Source organism: Sylvia atricapilla, chromosome 7 (genome assembly GCF_009819655.1).
Source record: "Sylvia atricapilla isolate bSylAtr1 chromosome 7, bSylAtr1.pri, whole genome shotgun sequence".
Classification (NCBI taxonomy): Eukaryota; Metazoa; Chordata; class Aves; order Passeriformes; family Sylviidae; genus Sylvia; species Sylvia atricapilla.
Window position 1 is genome coordinate 15712940 of NC_089146.1, and position 12796 is coordinate 15725735.

Here is a 12796-nt window from a genome sequence, read left to right on the forward strand (position 1 = left end):
ACACCAAAGGACTAACCTGAAGCCAGAAATGACAGTGTTGTGACCCAAGAGTTTTTAACAAAAATAGTTGAAACAAAATGGATTTTTTTTCTCTTTTTCTCTCTTTTTTTTTTTTTAATTTAAATTTTATTACTCTTAATGTCTGTTTAAAGCACCGGTTGCAGTTTTGCGCTTACCACCTCTTCCGAGTGACTTTGGATAACTCATCTGCTTCTTTATTTCTGAATTTTCATCGTATGAAACTTTAAAAGGTTTCTGTTTCCATTTTTTTCTCCTTTTTTTAATTTTTTTAGTTTTGATGACTGCTGCAAAATTAGAAAGATCCAGAAGTGGTCAGGGGCCTGGTCTAATGCACTTCCAAAAGTCCATTATAAAGATGAATATAAATGTATATGATACGGGTTTTTTCTGTAGACCCACAAACCACGCTTAGCTATAAGAAACATATTGTGCATAGTTACTTTTTTTCTTCAGAGTGATATGTTTACTAGCTCTACATTCTCAGTTTACCAGAGTACAGGAATGTCTACTTTACTAAAGCCAGGATCCTTTCGCAGTTCCCAGTAGGTTTCATTGGTAACCCAGGCTTCTCTTTGATTAGCGTCAATAACTTTTCTGTAGAAACGGAGAAAAAACAAAGAGATAGAGAGAGAGAGAGAGAGAGAGAAAAACAAAAAAAGTTTTGACCATAGATATTGTTCTTACGCAATATAAAATCAAATTCCACACTTCTCTGATCTAACCCAATATTAACTCAAATTTTTATTTCTGAAGGACACAAGAACAATCAGGAATTTAAAAACAAAAAACATCGTCTACCTATATCAAAAGCAGAAGCTAGAGAAAACAGCCGAGACTGGAAATCTGTTGTTTGAGCTGTATGAGCAATCTTAGAGCCACATAAAACCCCACTGTCCACTACAGATTCAGATTATGTTAGGGGGATTATTATGTGAAGGGGATATACCTTGCAGAACATAAGCCTCCAACCATTTATTTTTTTGTCTCTGCATTTTGCTTACATTATACTACAACTGCATCGAGCACATTCAGTCTTTTCACTTTTGATTGCCCATGTTAGACATAAGGCTACTTGGCATGACTATTCCTTGTTTCAGAGGAATTTTAATTAATGCTTAATTTAAAAAAAACAGCCAACAAAAAACCACCTTCATTCAAAAATAAATGCATTTTAAGTGTATACATATACATTTATTAATACACGTTATAGATATATCTATGTGTGATGTTGCTGTTCGGGTCACGTGGTATTACTTGTCTACGCAATGACTTTGAAAAAGCCCCTGGTTAAATCTTAGATCCTAATATTATACTTCCAATTCCACTTCAGTAGGAAGGCTTGTATAGCTGAGGCCCATTATGAGAAAATGACCATTCAATTATGAAGCTTAACTGTGTAAAAATTGCTTCAGAGAAGAAGGTATCAGATACCTCATTATCTTTCTTAAAACTGCAACTTTCCACGCTTTCATGATTATTAGTCTGTGTTGGTGGCAATTCTTGTAGTACTTTATCCAGTTACATGACAGAAAACAGAGACTTACTACTCAAATGAATAGACTCACTTAAAAAATTTGGGTACATATTCTATGCCATTTTCTTCCATATACCGCCTCCGAGCTCTCTGGAGTTCCTCTATTCTTTGTTTCTCAGATGCTGCTGCTTCTACATTTCCTTCCTCCAGAAGCCTGTAGGAATAAGAGCAGGCCCTATAGTAATCACACAGTGTCTACTCCAAGGCATTTTCCAGCACCAATCGTCACAAAAGACAAGCAGAAGCCTGAGATGCGACTCCCCAGCTACATGTACCTGACCTACAGCCTAAGGCACATGCTTTGTTCAGCAACTTCAGCACATCACAAACACTGAAGGACTATGAAATGAGAATTTGGAGGGAATTAGTGTTGCTTCCATCCACTGCAGAAGTGCACAGCATTTCAGGGCCTGTTTTTCAGTTTGTCATGAGGAATCTGCCCCAAGGTTGCATTATAGATCTACAGCATCCACAAGAAGCTTTCTAATTTCCCTCAGCTGGGCTAAGCAGAAATTTTGAGTGCAATACTATTTTCTCTGCTAGCAGAATCTTCCACAGCTTAATTCATGCTACAGTGAAGATACACTCAAAATACAAAACTCAGCCAATCTCAGCCTTGAGCCCACAAAATATTAAATGTATAAATAAGCATTCTTGCCTTTGATCTGGCCTGAATCGTGCATCTGTTGCAGGAAGAAGATCTTTCAGTAAAGGATCTAATTCATTGAGCTCAATGGCAAACCTTGTGAAGCCATAATAACGTTCATAATTGGTTGGCATGGAGCCTGAATACATAAGACAAAGAAAAACGTTTTTTAAGATATTACTCTAAATATGCAAGTGATTCCGTTATTTATAAACTTTTAACAGAAAAATAATCAATATATTTTACTCTTACAATTAAAAAGCATCAAAAGCTATTCTTCAGTTGAAACAAAATTCCCTAAATATTAATATCAACTGCTTATCCTTCAGAGATTGTAATTGCATGTTAATAGATTAAAACTTTATGATCTTCCTTCCATTTTAAATAAAAACTAATATTTTCAAGATATTCAAGTTAAAAACAGTTTCCTGTTCCCCAGAAAGTGGGCTTATCAAATGTCTGTCTTAAACCTAACCTTAAATGATCTTTAGAGTTCATTTTGGAACTTAGCACACACTCACAAACTGATTCACTACTACAATGAATCAGAACAGATATGGCAGAGGGCAGGGTGCAAATAGGGTTCAAAATACCATAAATACAAAGTAGGATTCCAAATTCTAATAATAATTCTGGGATAATGCATGTATGAAAGATACAGGTGCAAAGGATGACTAATTCAACCTCAGATGTCTAAGCATGCAGGAAGCTGAAATCAGATCCTGAAAGTACCAGGTGTTCACCACTTCTGAAGACAATCCTTTAGGCTAATAATCATTAAGACAACAAACTCAATAAACCCCTATTTGTTGAGTCCAAAAAAATTACCCTGCTCTCTGTAAGAAGGCAGACAGGCCAGCCCAGATGCTCAATATTTTTCTTAATTTTATTCTTGCGTTGACCACAAGGTCCCAGCACATCTGACCAGGAGTCAGACTGAGATGTAAAAGATTATGCCTTGTAAGAACATTTCCATTTACCATTATTATAAACTCACATAAATCGTTGTTTGTCTACACAGAGATTTTAATTTCTCTCCTATTATTTTGTGTATTTAAAATGAAGGCTAAAACAGCTTCACATAGTTCAGGTTTACTCTATAATACTTTCCAGATTTTTTTACAAGCTTCTTACCTGGCCTCCATATGCATTTGGCTGAAGGTGCAACTCCACAGTAGAGGCCTTCGTGCCACTTTCCAAACAGGCGGTGAACCACCTTCCCTTCTTGATCTATCACAACACCCTGGACCTCATTTACATTTGAATTCCAGTAGTTCACCTGCAAGTTTAACCAAGAATTACTAGCTCACACTGCTTTTCCAACAATCTGTTGTACCAATACACATGATGAATGTATCTGTGATGTCTATTGTCCAAATTCTGTGTTGGATCAGCTCACCTGGAACTAAGAATACCAAAATTCAAAAGTCTTATGGTCCTAAGGACAACTGATTTAGTACAGGAGAAACACTGCCTAATCTGCAATGTGGTTTTGACATAAAAGTGTTTAAATTATCTGCACATCTGGGAACTACAATGTCACTCATTAACCCAAATCCCACACAGTTATACAAAAATGACCCTTTGGCTGTCAGAGCCAGCTAACACTCCTCTTCCTACATGAGGAGGTATTGAATATACCTGTACTTGTATGGGAATCCTTTCATGGGTGCTGAACACTAATGTACACAGCAGGGAAGACATTCAGCCAGTATTACATGTTATTTCTTTCTGTTTCTCTTCTCTGTTTTGCTTTTCTTAGACACATTTAGCTCTTACACCTTCATCCAAGAGCCAGTTTCCCATTCTCAGCTGATCCATCAAAACACAAATTTCAGATTTAACATTTCAGATTTAACAGACACCATTGCTAACATGCTGTGGTATCAATGTCTTTTGTTGCAATGTGAAAACAAATTCATTTTTAGGGAAAATACCTGATAGTAACATAGCTATATAGAGTTCTATTTTTATATAAGGTCCTTGCCTGGATATTAAAATACTATGAACCAAAGCAGCAAAACATAATGTAAAAGGGTAAAATATTGACCAACAAATTCTAGTAGAAGGAGAAATAAGATCGTATGGTAGTGTACAGTGACTTTGTGTTTTCACTGTGGTAATATAAAAAGAAAAATTGACATTTCATTTTTAACCGAACACCAGCAACAGCTATACAGTAAATGTTCAGTGGAATAGAATCATAGTAATTGACATAGCATTCTCATTTGACATTTTACATTTTATGAATACTGATAAAAGAAATAAAAGATAAAGCGTGGAATGTGGACTTCTGAAATAGTGAAGAAACAGCTTGATGTACCCTTACATTATGCAGTTATATGAACATAAGATATATATTAGCATCCATATGTTACCTTGACAAATGTGAGTTTACAAATACAAACACTGCTTTTTGTGTTTCTGATAGTTATCTCTCCGTAGTGCTCTATCCATCTCCTTCCACTAAGAATATTATGTATGCAAGTAGTGACTTTGTTCCAGACATAGTAATCTCCATACCTAAGAACAGATTAAGAAGTGGTTGGTAACATCTATTCATCATGATCATTACTGACAAAAGAGTAAAACATTGCTCTTTTATTGTAAAAACAAACCATGTTGCCCAAAAGCACCTGCACCGATGACAAGTCATCTGGTTACATTACTAATCCTCCTTAGAGAAATTCACCTAAGCTCCAGTGCATAGAACTACAGAAAGGTGCTATAAACCACAAATAAACACATCAACCACTGAAGCCCTGCATGGCCTATTCACTGTCCTCAGAGCATGAAGTGATTTGGCCACAATTCCTGTAGGGGCAGGACAGTGACCCACAGATCAACATAAGGCTGAATTGAGACTCTAAGTAGAAAATGTAATTAAATCCCATATAGAACAAAATAAATATGAAAAGGAGACCAAGGAAAGGAAGTAGGAAGCCAGGAGCACACTGGCACATCATCTCTTTTCCTTTGTAACAACTATCTAGTCAGAGCATCTCTAACATCAAACAAGAGAATAAAACCAGAGAATTATACTGTGCAAAGCTCAATATTGTGCAAAGCTCCTTTGGAGTTTAGGGGAAGGCATGAAGACAGAAGACAAAGCTGCTCCAGAGTGCATTTACTTCAATATCATGAGATGGATAAAGGGGTGAAGTGAAGTGATGCTATACTGTCAGAGGCAGAAAGAAAGGCTGGCTGCAATGTACAGGAGCAAGAACAGCACTGCAAAACCAGAAGACATGTAAAGTATCCATTCCTTGCAAATCCTAAATTCTTAGGATTTATAAGCTCCAACTTGTCTCATCGGTGGTGAAGCTACTGCTTCCTACTACTCTGCCAACACCTTCATACAAAATATGAAGAACACACTTTGGCTTATCCCTGTTTTGAAAAAAGACCTTTCACGGTCTGGTTGTTCTGAGGGAACACTCAGTGGCATTGAGAGCCTTAGGACAGCACCAGCAGCTGACAGTCCTGCACTGCAGCCTTGCTCTGAATGGCTCATCACTACTGTACATATAAAACATGGGTTCTCTCTCCTGAATCATTTCTATCCCCCTCTCTCCATCACTTTCTAGGGTGCATATTTTTCCTCCAAAACCAGAAATGGATCTTGAGGCTCAAAAATGTTCCAGTAGCCCCACCTGAACACTAAGGAGAGATTAGAGCTCAGCACCAACTCTCATTAGTTCAATCCATGTGATGTCTCCTTACCCCAACCCATTCACAAGGCAGCACAGACTAGAGTGCACCAAAGAGTGAAAACAAGAGGACAGAGGACAGTAGCTTACTTTGGAAGAGTCACATTCAAGGTTCCAACAGGCAGAATTTCCATTGATTTCCCCCAGAATTTGTTTTTCCACCTGATATCTGAATATAATAGTGAAATACTTAAAAAACTGAAATGACCAAGGTCTCCACTGATCTGTGGCACCAGACCATCTGTGTTAGACAAGCCAATTCAAAACAGGGCAATAGATAGCATGAATTTGCCATAAAAATACTAAAGGAAAAACACTAGAAAATTACATTAGGTCAGAAATACTAAATGTAAGCTTAGTTAAGGATCATGTCTGTGCTGCATGATTGTCAAATGTCTTATGCAAACATTCAATACAAATTAAAAGCACATACCAGTAGGTACAAGGAAAGAAAGAGTAATTTTTTCATCTGTAAATAGAACTGCTAGTGTTTCTAAGAAATAGTAATTCCATTGGTAAAAACCTTTTACATAGAAGAGTATAAACAGGCTTCAAGTGACAGGGGAAGTTGCAATATGTTTGCTCACTCTTAATGAGAATTTGGAGTAAAATAAATCAGATCATCAGTGTATATGTCACTTCAAAATAATTATAGAAATTCTGAGTAAGTTCCAAATGCAAAGCTCAGCTTTTACCAAGTTTTTACTTGACAATAAAAAAGGAGTTATGCTTTTGAATTAAAAAGTATACCTTGCCAAAACACAAAGTTTTTCGATTCACAGTGACAGGCTGAAATGGGAGGATGGTGGCTAACCTGAAAAACAGTTTGGTTGAGTTAAAAACACCTAATTTTCATTCCTAAGACAGTAAAATCGTAATTGCAATATGAAAATACTAAATAGCCCATGTTACTATGAAAACAGATACAACTTAAGTGGTTGTACTTAAAACAGTTCCTTGTGATTACTATAAAAATGTATTCCTTCTAGCATTTAATGAAGTCCACTCATATTAACGATATTTATTTACCTCTAAGAAAGCAAACCTTCTAAGTAGAAAGAAAAAATGGGATTATTCTATAAAATAAAGAACAAAAAATAGAAATTTAAACAGGAATGTCTATAAGAAACAAGCTTTACCTGCTCTGAGAAAAATCGAAATCCTTTGTCTTCTCTAATACATTCGTAAGTTTCACCAAGCACTGGGTTAAATGGCTTGCTTCCTGCTCTAAAGTACGTAGAGGCATAGCCTGATGCTGCAAAGGCAGCAATGAGAACCTGTAAAAATACAGACCAGGACATGAGTACAGGCAGACATTCCTGTGTATGTGCCACCACGGTGTGGTACCACACAACTCTGCTCAGAGTGACAGCTGGATTAATGAAATATGCCTGAGAGTCAAACCATACATCCCAGCCAGAACCAGTATAAACTTTATTTCTTCTGTTGATACAATTTCTTTTTCTTCATGGCCTCATTCAGTCTTTCAACAGTCCCTTAAAATGACAATCTGTACATAACACAGTTTTTCTGCCTTTGACTAGGCTTATCATTAGTGACCTAAAACTGACCCAGCTCTAGTCCTTCTTCCTGTGAATAAATATTATGAAATAACTTCTAATTACAAAATCACACTCCATTTTCCTATGAGAACTATTTTATTTAGTACAAAACATAAACAGCTCTCACTTAAGATGTCCTTAGCACTGAGTTATCTCCAAATCTTCCACACGTGTGCAGCCGTAACAGCCCCCTTGTCTATATGTACAACCACAATTTAATAATCTCTAAGCCAGACCTGACGGGGAGTAATAAGTTAAGGGTTATTTAGGTTACAGGTCCTATTTACAGAGTTAAAAAAAATTCCATCAGTCAGCCAGAAGTCCAAACAAAACTTCAGAAAAACAATAGAGGGATAAAAAGAGTCAGCTATTGGCAATATGCTACCAGTGGGGCAAATCTTAACCAGGCTCCCCTCTCTCCCTGGCTAGGGAGGACACAGTCCTCATGTGAGCTTTTACATGCTTTTTCTTACCACTGTGTAAGGGGTACTCCATTCTCTGTTCATTTTGTATTATTCAGAAATGCAGCATCAACAAAATTAACACTGTATTCACACGCCTTTTTAAACAGTAAAAACCTTCATTCTTCAAACACTGTTTTCAGATGAATTTCAACTTCCTTTTCAATTTAACTATAAGACACTGCAGTGTCTTATATGTTTTATATGTATTATATGAAGGAGTTTACTATTCTTGTGATATAGAGACCAATGTGGAAAAAAAAAAGGTTTCCACTTCTTTTGGATGCTTATTGAAGATAGCAAAGTCCTGATCTTTCAGAGAACAGCGAACAAGCAGTAACATTTCACAGCACTGCTGCCACAAGCTTTGGGTATTCAGCTCTTTTCTTAGCAGTGCCATATGCCTCAGCTCAGGTATGCAGTTTGCATTTTTTGGGGTGCTGTTTTAAAAATTTGGCTTGTATTCCCAAGTACTGCAGTAGACATCTGTAGTAGAGAAGGGGATTGACTCCACATTTCCAAGGGAGTTTTCAGTTGTACCATAGCTTTTCCTTCCTGAATTCTTCCTACTACTTCTATACTTCCCAACCTTTCAACAAATGCAGCAATCAGTCTGCTTAACTCATTACAGTCCTGCCCACTCCTTACAGAATCCCCCTCCTTTTGTGAGGGACAGAATCGTAGAATACTCTGAGTTGGAAGGAACCCACTATAAACATCTCCTGACGATGAATAATTCAACTCCCTCTCAAGACAGGTTCAATTTCTTCAGTGTTTAGGACTCCTCACTCTCCTGCAGGCCTTGTGAGCATGGCAGTTCAGGGACTTGAGTGTGTGATTGTGTAACAGCCAAAGGCAACCTCTCTTCTTCCAGTTATCCACAGTGCTGCCAACCCATACCAGGGAACAGCAGATATGTTCAGCAACAACACTGCCAACTTTCCCTTACAGCCTTTCCCTGTATCTTCTGAGGAAAAGGAGACATGACAGATCAAAGCACCCTGAGAGCTGAGCACAGGCTGCTGGCTGTCAGTTAAAAAACTGAAATAGACTTACAGGGGAGCTGAAGTCAGGCTGCCCAGGCAAACTTTGTTCTGCTGTTTTGAAACTTCTCTCTTAGAAATTGCCTGGGAGGACATCTCACACCTATATTGGTCATAAGGCAGTCACAGACTTGATTAATTCTTAAAGGCTGCTGGATTTGATCGCCGAAAGCCAGGAAAGGATGCTGCAGAATTAGAAACTGCCAATGCCCCTACATCTATGATCACAGAGGATGAGATCAATCTTAAATAAATGAGTTACAACTGCAGGACTTGGTTTGAGGACATGAAAAATCCCACAGCCTCGTTCAGATCAAACCTACCACCTGTAACTGATCACAACACTTTTCTGACCCAGCAGGGAGGTCTGTTGCCTGTGACCAGGAGAAAGAGAGGACCCTCCATAGACCCCACTCAACAGCTCCCTTTTTAATAGACAGAAGTGCTACACTAAATGCATAAATGCATTACCATGCGTTCATAAGGATCATCTGTTTCAGCAGCCTTGTCCAAGAGTTCGCTGTATTCCAGCTCTTCACAAAGATGTTGCAAGGTATTCAGAGGTTCATTGAGCTCAACTGGCATGGATACTTTGGAAAGGTCTTTGCCAATGTTATTTCTCAAAATATTCCACAGATTGATGTTACTGGTGTCAGGGCTGGGAGCTGGGAGACACGTCCTCCGTCCATTTCTGAATGCACCTCCTGTTAACTCACCATTAAGAACTGGGAAAGGAAAAAAATACTGTCATAAGGAAGCACCAGACTAAGAAAAACAGAGTTCTCCATTCAACCAAATCACTGCCAGAACAAGCCAGTCCAACTTCACTGTTTTCAGCTGAGTTGGTCTTGTATTGACATGCAGTAATTCTGGTACATGAACATAACCAAGGTAATATCCCAAAGTTTGAAACACAGTATACTTTGCCGAGAAATGTTGTCTGCAACACTGGTGTTGTCCTCAGATATATTGTCACTCACATCACTGATATAAGATTCATCATCAGAAGCCTAAAACATAAATAAAATATCCATTAACTCAAATACCTATAAAATATACTGACAAAACAGACAAAAATAGTTAAATGAAACTCAAATATTAAAAAAAATAATCTCTATCCAATTAGAACTATTAGCTAAATCAACTGGATGTTTCAATCAGTGCATAGTGCCAGTGCACTAAAAGTGTCAAAAGAAATGCTATGTTGTCCTCCTGTGTCTGAATTCCTTATTATCCAAATACAGACATTAGCTCTGCAAAAGGGGCTTCAAGTAAGATCAGGGAAAAACCAAAAATTGACAACATAATGCATTAGGGATGTGAGAAGAGATAGTCATATTTGTGCTTTTTATAATGAACCAAACAATAAAATGCGACTTACATTTCAGCAAACAAATTACGTAAGTGTGGGTCTATCATTTTGCAAAACAAGAATCTCATCAGTATTAAGAATATTTTTATAAATTTTTTGCACAACTGTTTTTTCCAGAAATATTACTTTTTGTCAGTTTCTGTCATTACAGACAATAACTTTATATACATATATAGTAGAAGATTTTTTTAAGAATATTTGATAACCTAAATTTAACTGACTGCACAGTCAGCAGTAACTGTCTATGCCATCCTTAGGTGGAAGTGCCATAGCCTAGACAGGACATGTACTGAATGTAAGTTACTGACACAACCAACTTTCAACTCAGTTTTACCCTTCAGGGATCTCCTGCACCTCTATAGTGTTCTAACGTTTGTTTATTTATGCTTTATACATTCTGATACCTTGTTTTCCTAATTAGCTTTATTTAAAAACAAAAAAATAAAACAAGACAAAAAAAAAAAACCCAAAAAACCCAAAAACAAAAACAAAACAACCCAAAAAAACCCCCACTCTTGGTAGCACTACCTAACTTTGTCCAGCAGCACAGCTGCCACATGCTGCCACAGCCTACCTCATTTTCTGACGAGCTGGCAGAGAGAAGCACTTCTTGTGCATCAAAGAACTCTGAAACAGATTCAGACATAGACAGCCTGCTTTCATTAGAAACTTGCTGAGACAGTGGCAAACTGACATGAATTTGTTCGCCCGTCTGTAAACAAAGCACAGAAAAGTAAAAGTGTTATTTCTAATATTAAATATGCATAGAAGGGGTAAATCACCTGAATAAGATTTCTATGCCAAATATAAGCACAGAGAGTAAAGGCAGCACTTTAATAGGACCTTGTGTGTACCTAACAGATGAGACTGAGTGTGACAAAATAAAGTGCCTTTTGGACAGCGAGATACATGCCTTCATTTGAGCCCAGCACCTACTTCCAAGTTTTAGCAGCATGAAATTGCAGGTCTAGTTCTCTATGCAGAGAATTAATTCTGTGGACAACAGCTGGATTGTGTCAGACAAGTTCAACCATGAATTTCAGATTAAAAGACATCTGGTAATAAAAAATACATCACTGGGAGCTAGCTTTGATACAATACAATTTAATTATAAAGCTTTATAAGGTCAGGGAGTTATAAGTTACTTTCTAAATAAATTACTTTGTGGACCAGTTTAGTAACAATGTTTGAAATGTTTGAATATTTAGGAGGATAGCTATAATATGTATTTTTATGGGCTTTTATTCTATGTTTATGTTCCAAATCTCATTTGCAATATACCATTAACACTGACTCAATACTACTAAAAGGAATGAACTGTCTATGGTTTATTATAAAGAAATGCAACAGCAAAGTCAAGGATTTAAAACTGTGCTACGGAAATGTCAGTAATGCAGCAAACTAAAATAGTGAAATATACCCTCCTCTTCCTGCTAGTGATGGGTGGAACAACAGATTTCAATGTTACCCTGCAGGCTACAACAATAAGAAAAATTAAGATGCTCTCCCAGTATCACTCTACCACAGGACCTGTTGCTGCGGAAGGAAACAGACCTCAGACTTAATTCCTTAATTTATAGAGCATATTGCTCCTGGGAGATAATACAGATGAAAGTACTGAAGCTCTTTTAAACGTGGTTAACTCTTCAGATTGTAACACAATCCCCATTAATCTTATTCCAGAACTCCTGCATATGGTTTTGTTGACATCTTAATTCCGTAGAATTATTCTATACAGTTACCTCAAAATGCACTAGCAAAATATCCCAAAAAAGCATAAACAAGCCAAGAGGTCAAAACCCATTCCTTTTTCATTAGGACTTATAAGATTGTAGGTGGACTGTGATGCTTGATGAATTATAAAGAAAACAGAAGCTCATGTTACTGTAATTTTTACAGGAAGCAACCAGAATTTTGAGGTTTCAGATAAACTAGAGGGACTTGGAAAATACACATGCTCCTACTAGAAAAAGACTCTCACACAGGCATTATCTACATGCTGCAAGATCATAGATATACATAAAACATGCAAGATAAGTGAATGAGAGATCTGGAAACTTCTTTAACTTCTTCAGTCAAGCACACTTCTACCAAGACAATTATGAACAAATGAAAAAGAAACAGCTAACCAACAAAAAATACAGAACAGAAGAGAAGGCCATTCATTGCCCAGAACTTCACTGCAGATTGCACTTCACTTCTATGTTCTGTTGCCAGCCTCCACCATAGTGGATGCTTGGAAAAATTGTTTGGATGTTTTCAAAAAGCAAATAAATCAAAACAGTTTAACCTTTCTTGCTTGTTGGAAGAAATAGTTAGGAGATAAGACTATGTTAGTTGAAATGGCTTATGCGTAGGGAAAAATAGTGGAAATGACAAAAACATTTTTGTAAAATGCAAGCAGAATGGTTGCCAAAGTGACCATATTAATTGTAATATATTATAGT

The 12796-nt window shown here is 37.1% G+C and overlaps 1 protein-coding gene across 3 annotated transcripts in view; it reads right to left on the minus strand.

Annotated features, from left to right (window-relative positions):
* Positions 1-252: 252 nt before the first annotated feature.
* The window catches only part of OSBPL6 (oxysterol binding protein like 6), a 46168-nt gene continuing 33624 nt past the window's right edge, over positions 253-12796 (minus strand). For all 3 annotated transcript variants that reach the window (XM_066322735.1, XM_066322733.1, XM_066322734.1), the window contains 11 exons: positions 10924-11061; positions 9900-9987; positions 9449-9702; positions 7051-7188; positions 6662-6725; positions 6002-6080; positions 4580-4724; positions 3336-3480; positions 2214-2340; positions 1587-1709; positions 253-615 (listed from right to left, as the gene is read on the minus strand). In XM_066322735.1, coding sequence (XP_066178832.1) covers positions 507-615; positions 1587-1709; positions 2214-2340; positions 3336-3480; positions 4580-4724; positions 6002-6080; positions 6662-6725; positions 7051-7188; positions 9449-9702; positions 9900-9987; positions 10924-11061 — 1410 coding nt within the window. In that variant the 3' untranslated portion in view covers positions 253-506. The remainder of the gene's footprint in view (positions 616-1586; positions 1710-2213; positions 2341-3335; positions 3481-4579; positions 4725-6001; positions 6081-6661; positions 6726-7050; positions 7189-9448; positions 9703-9899; positions 9988-10923; positions 11062-12796) is intronic.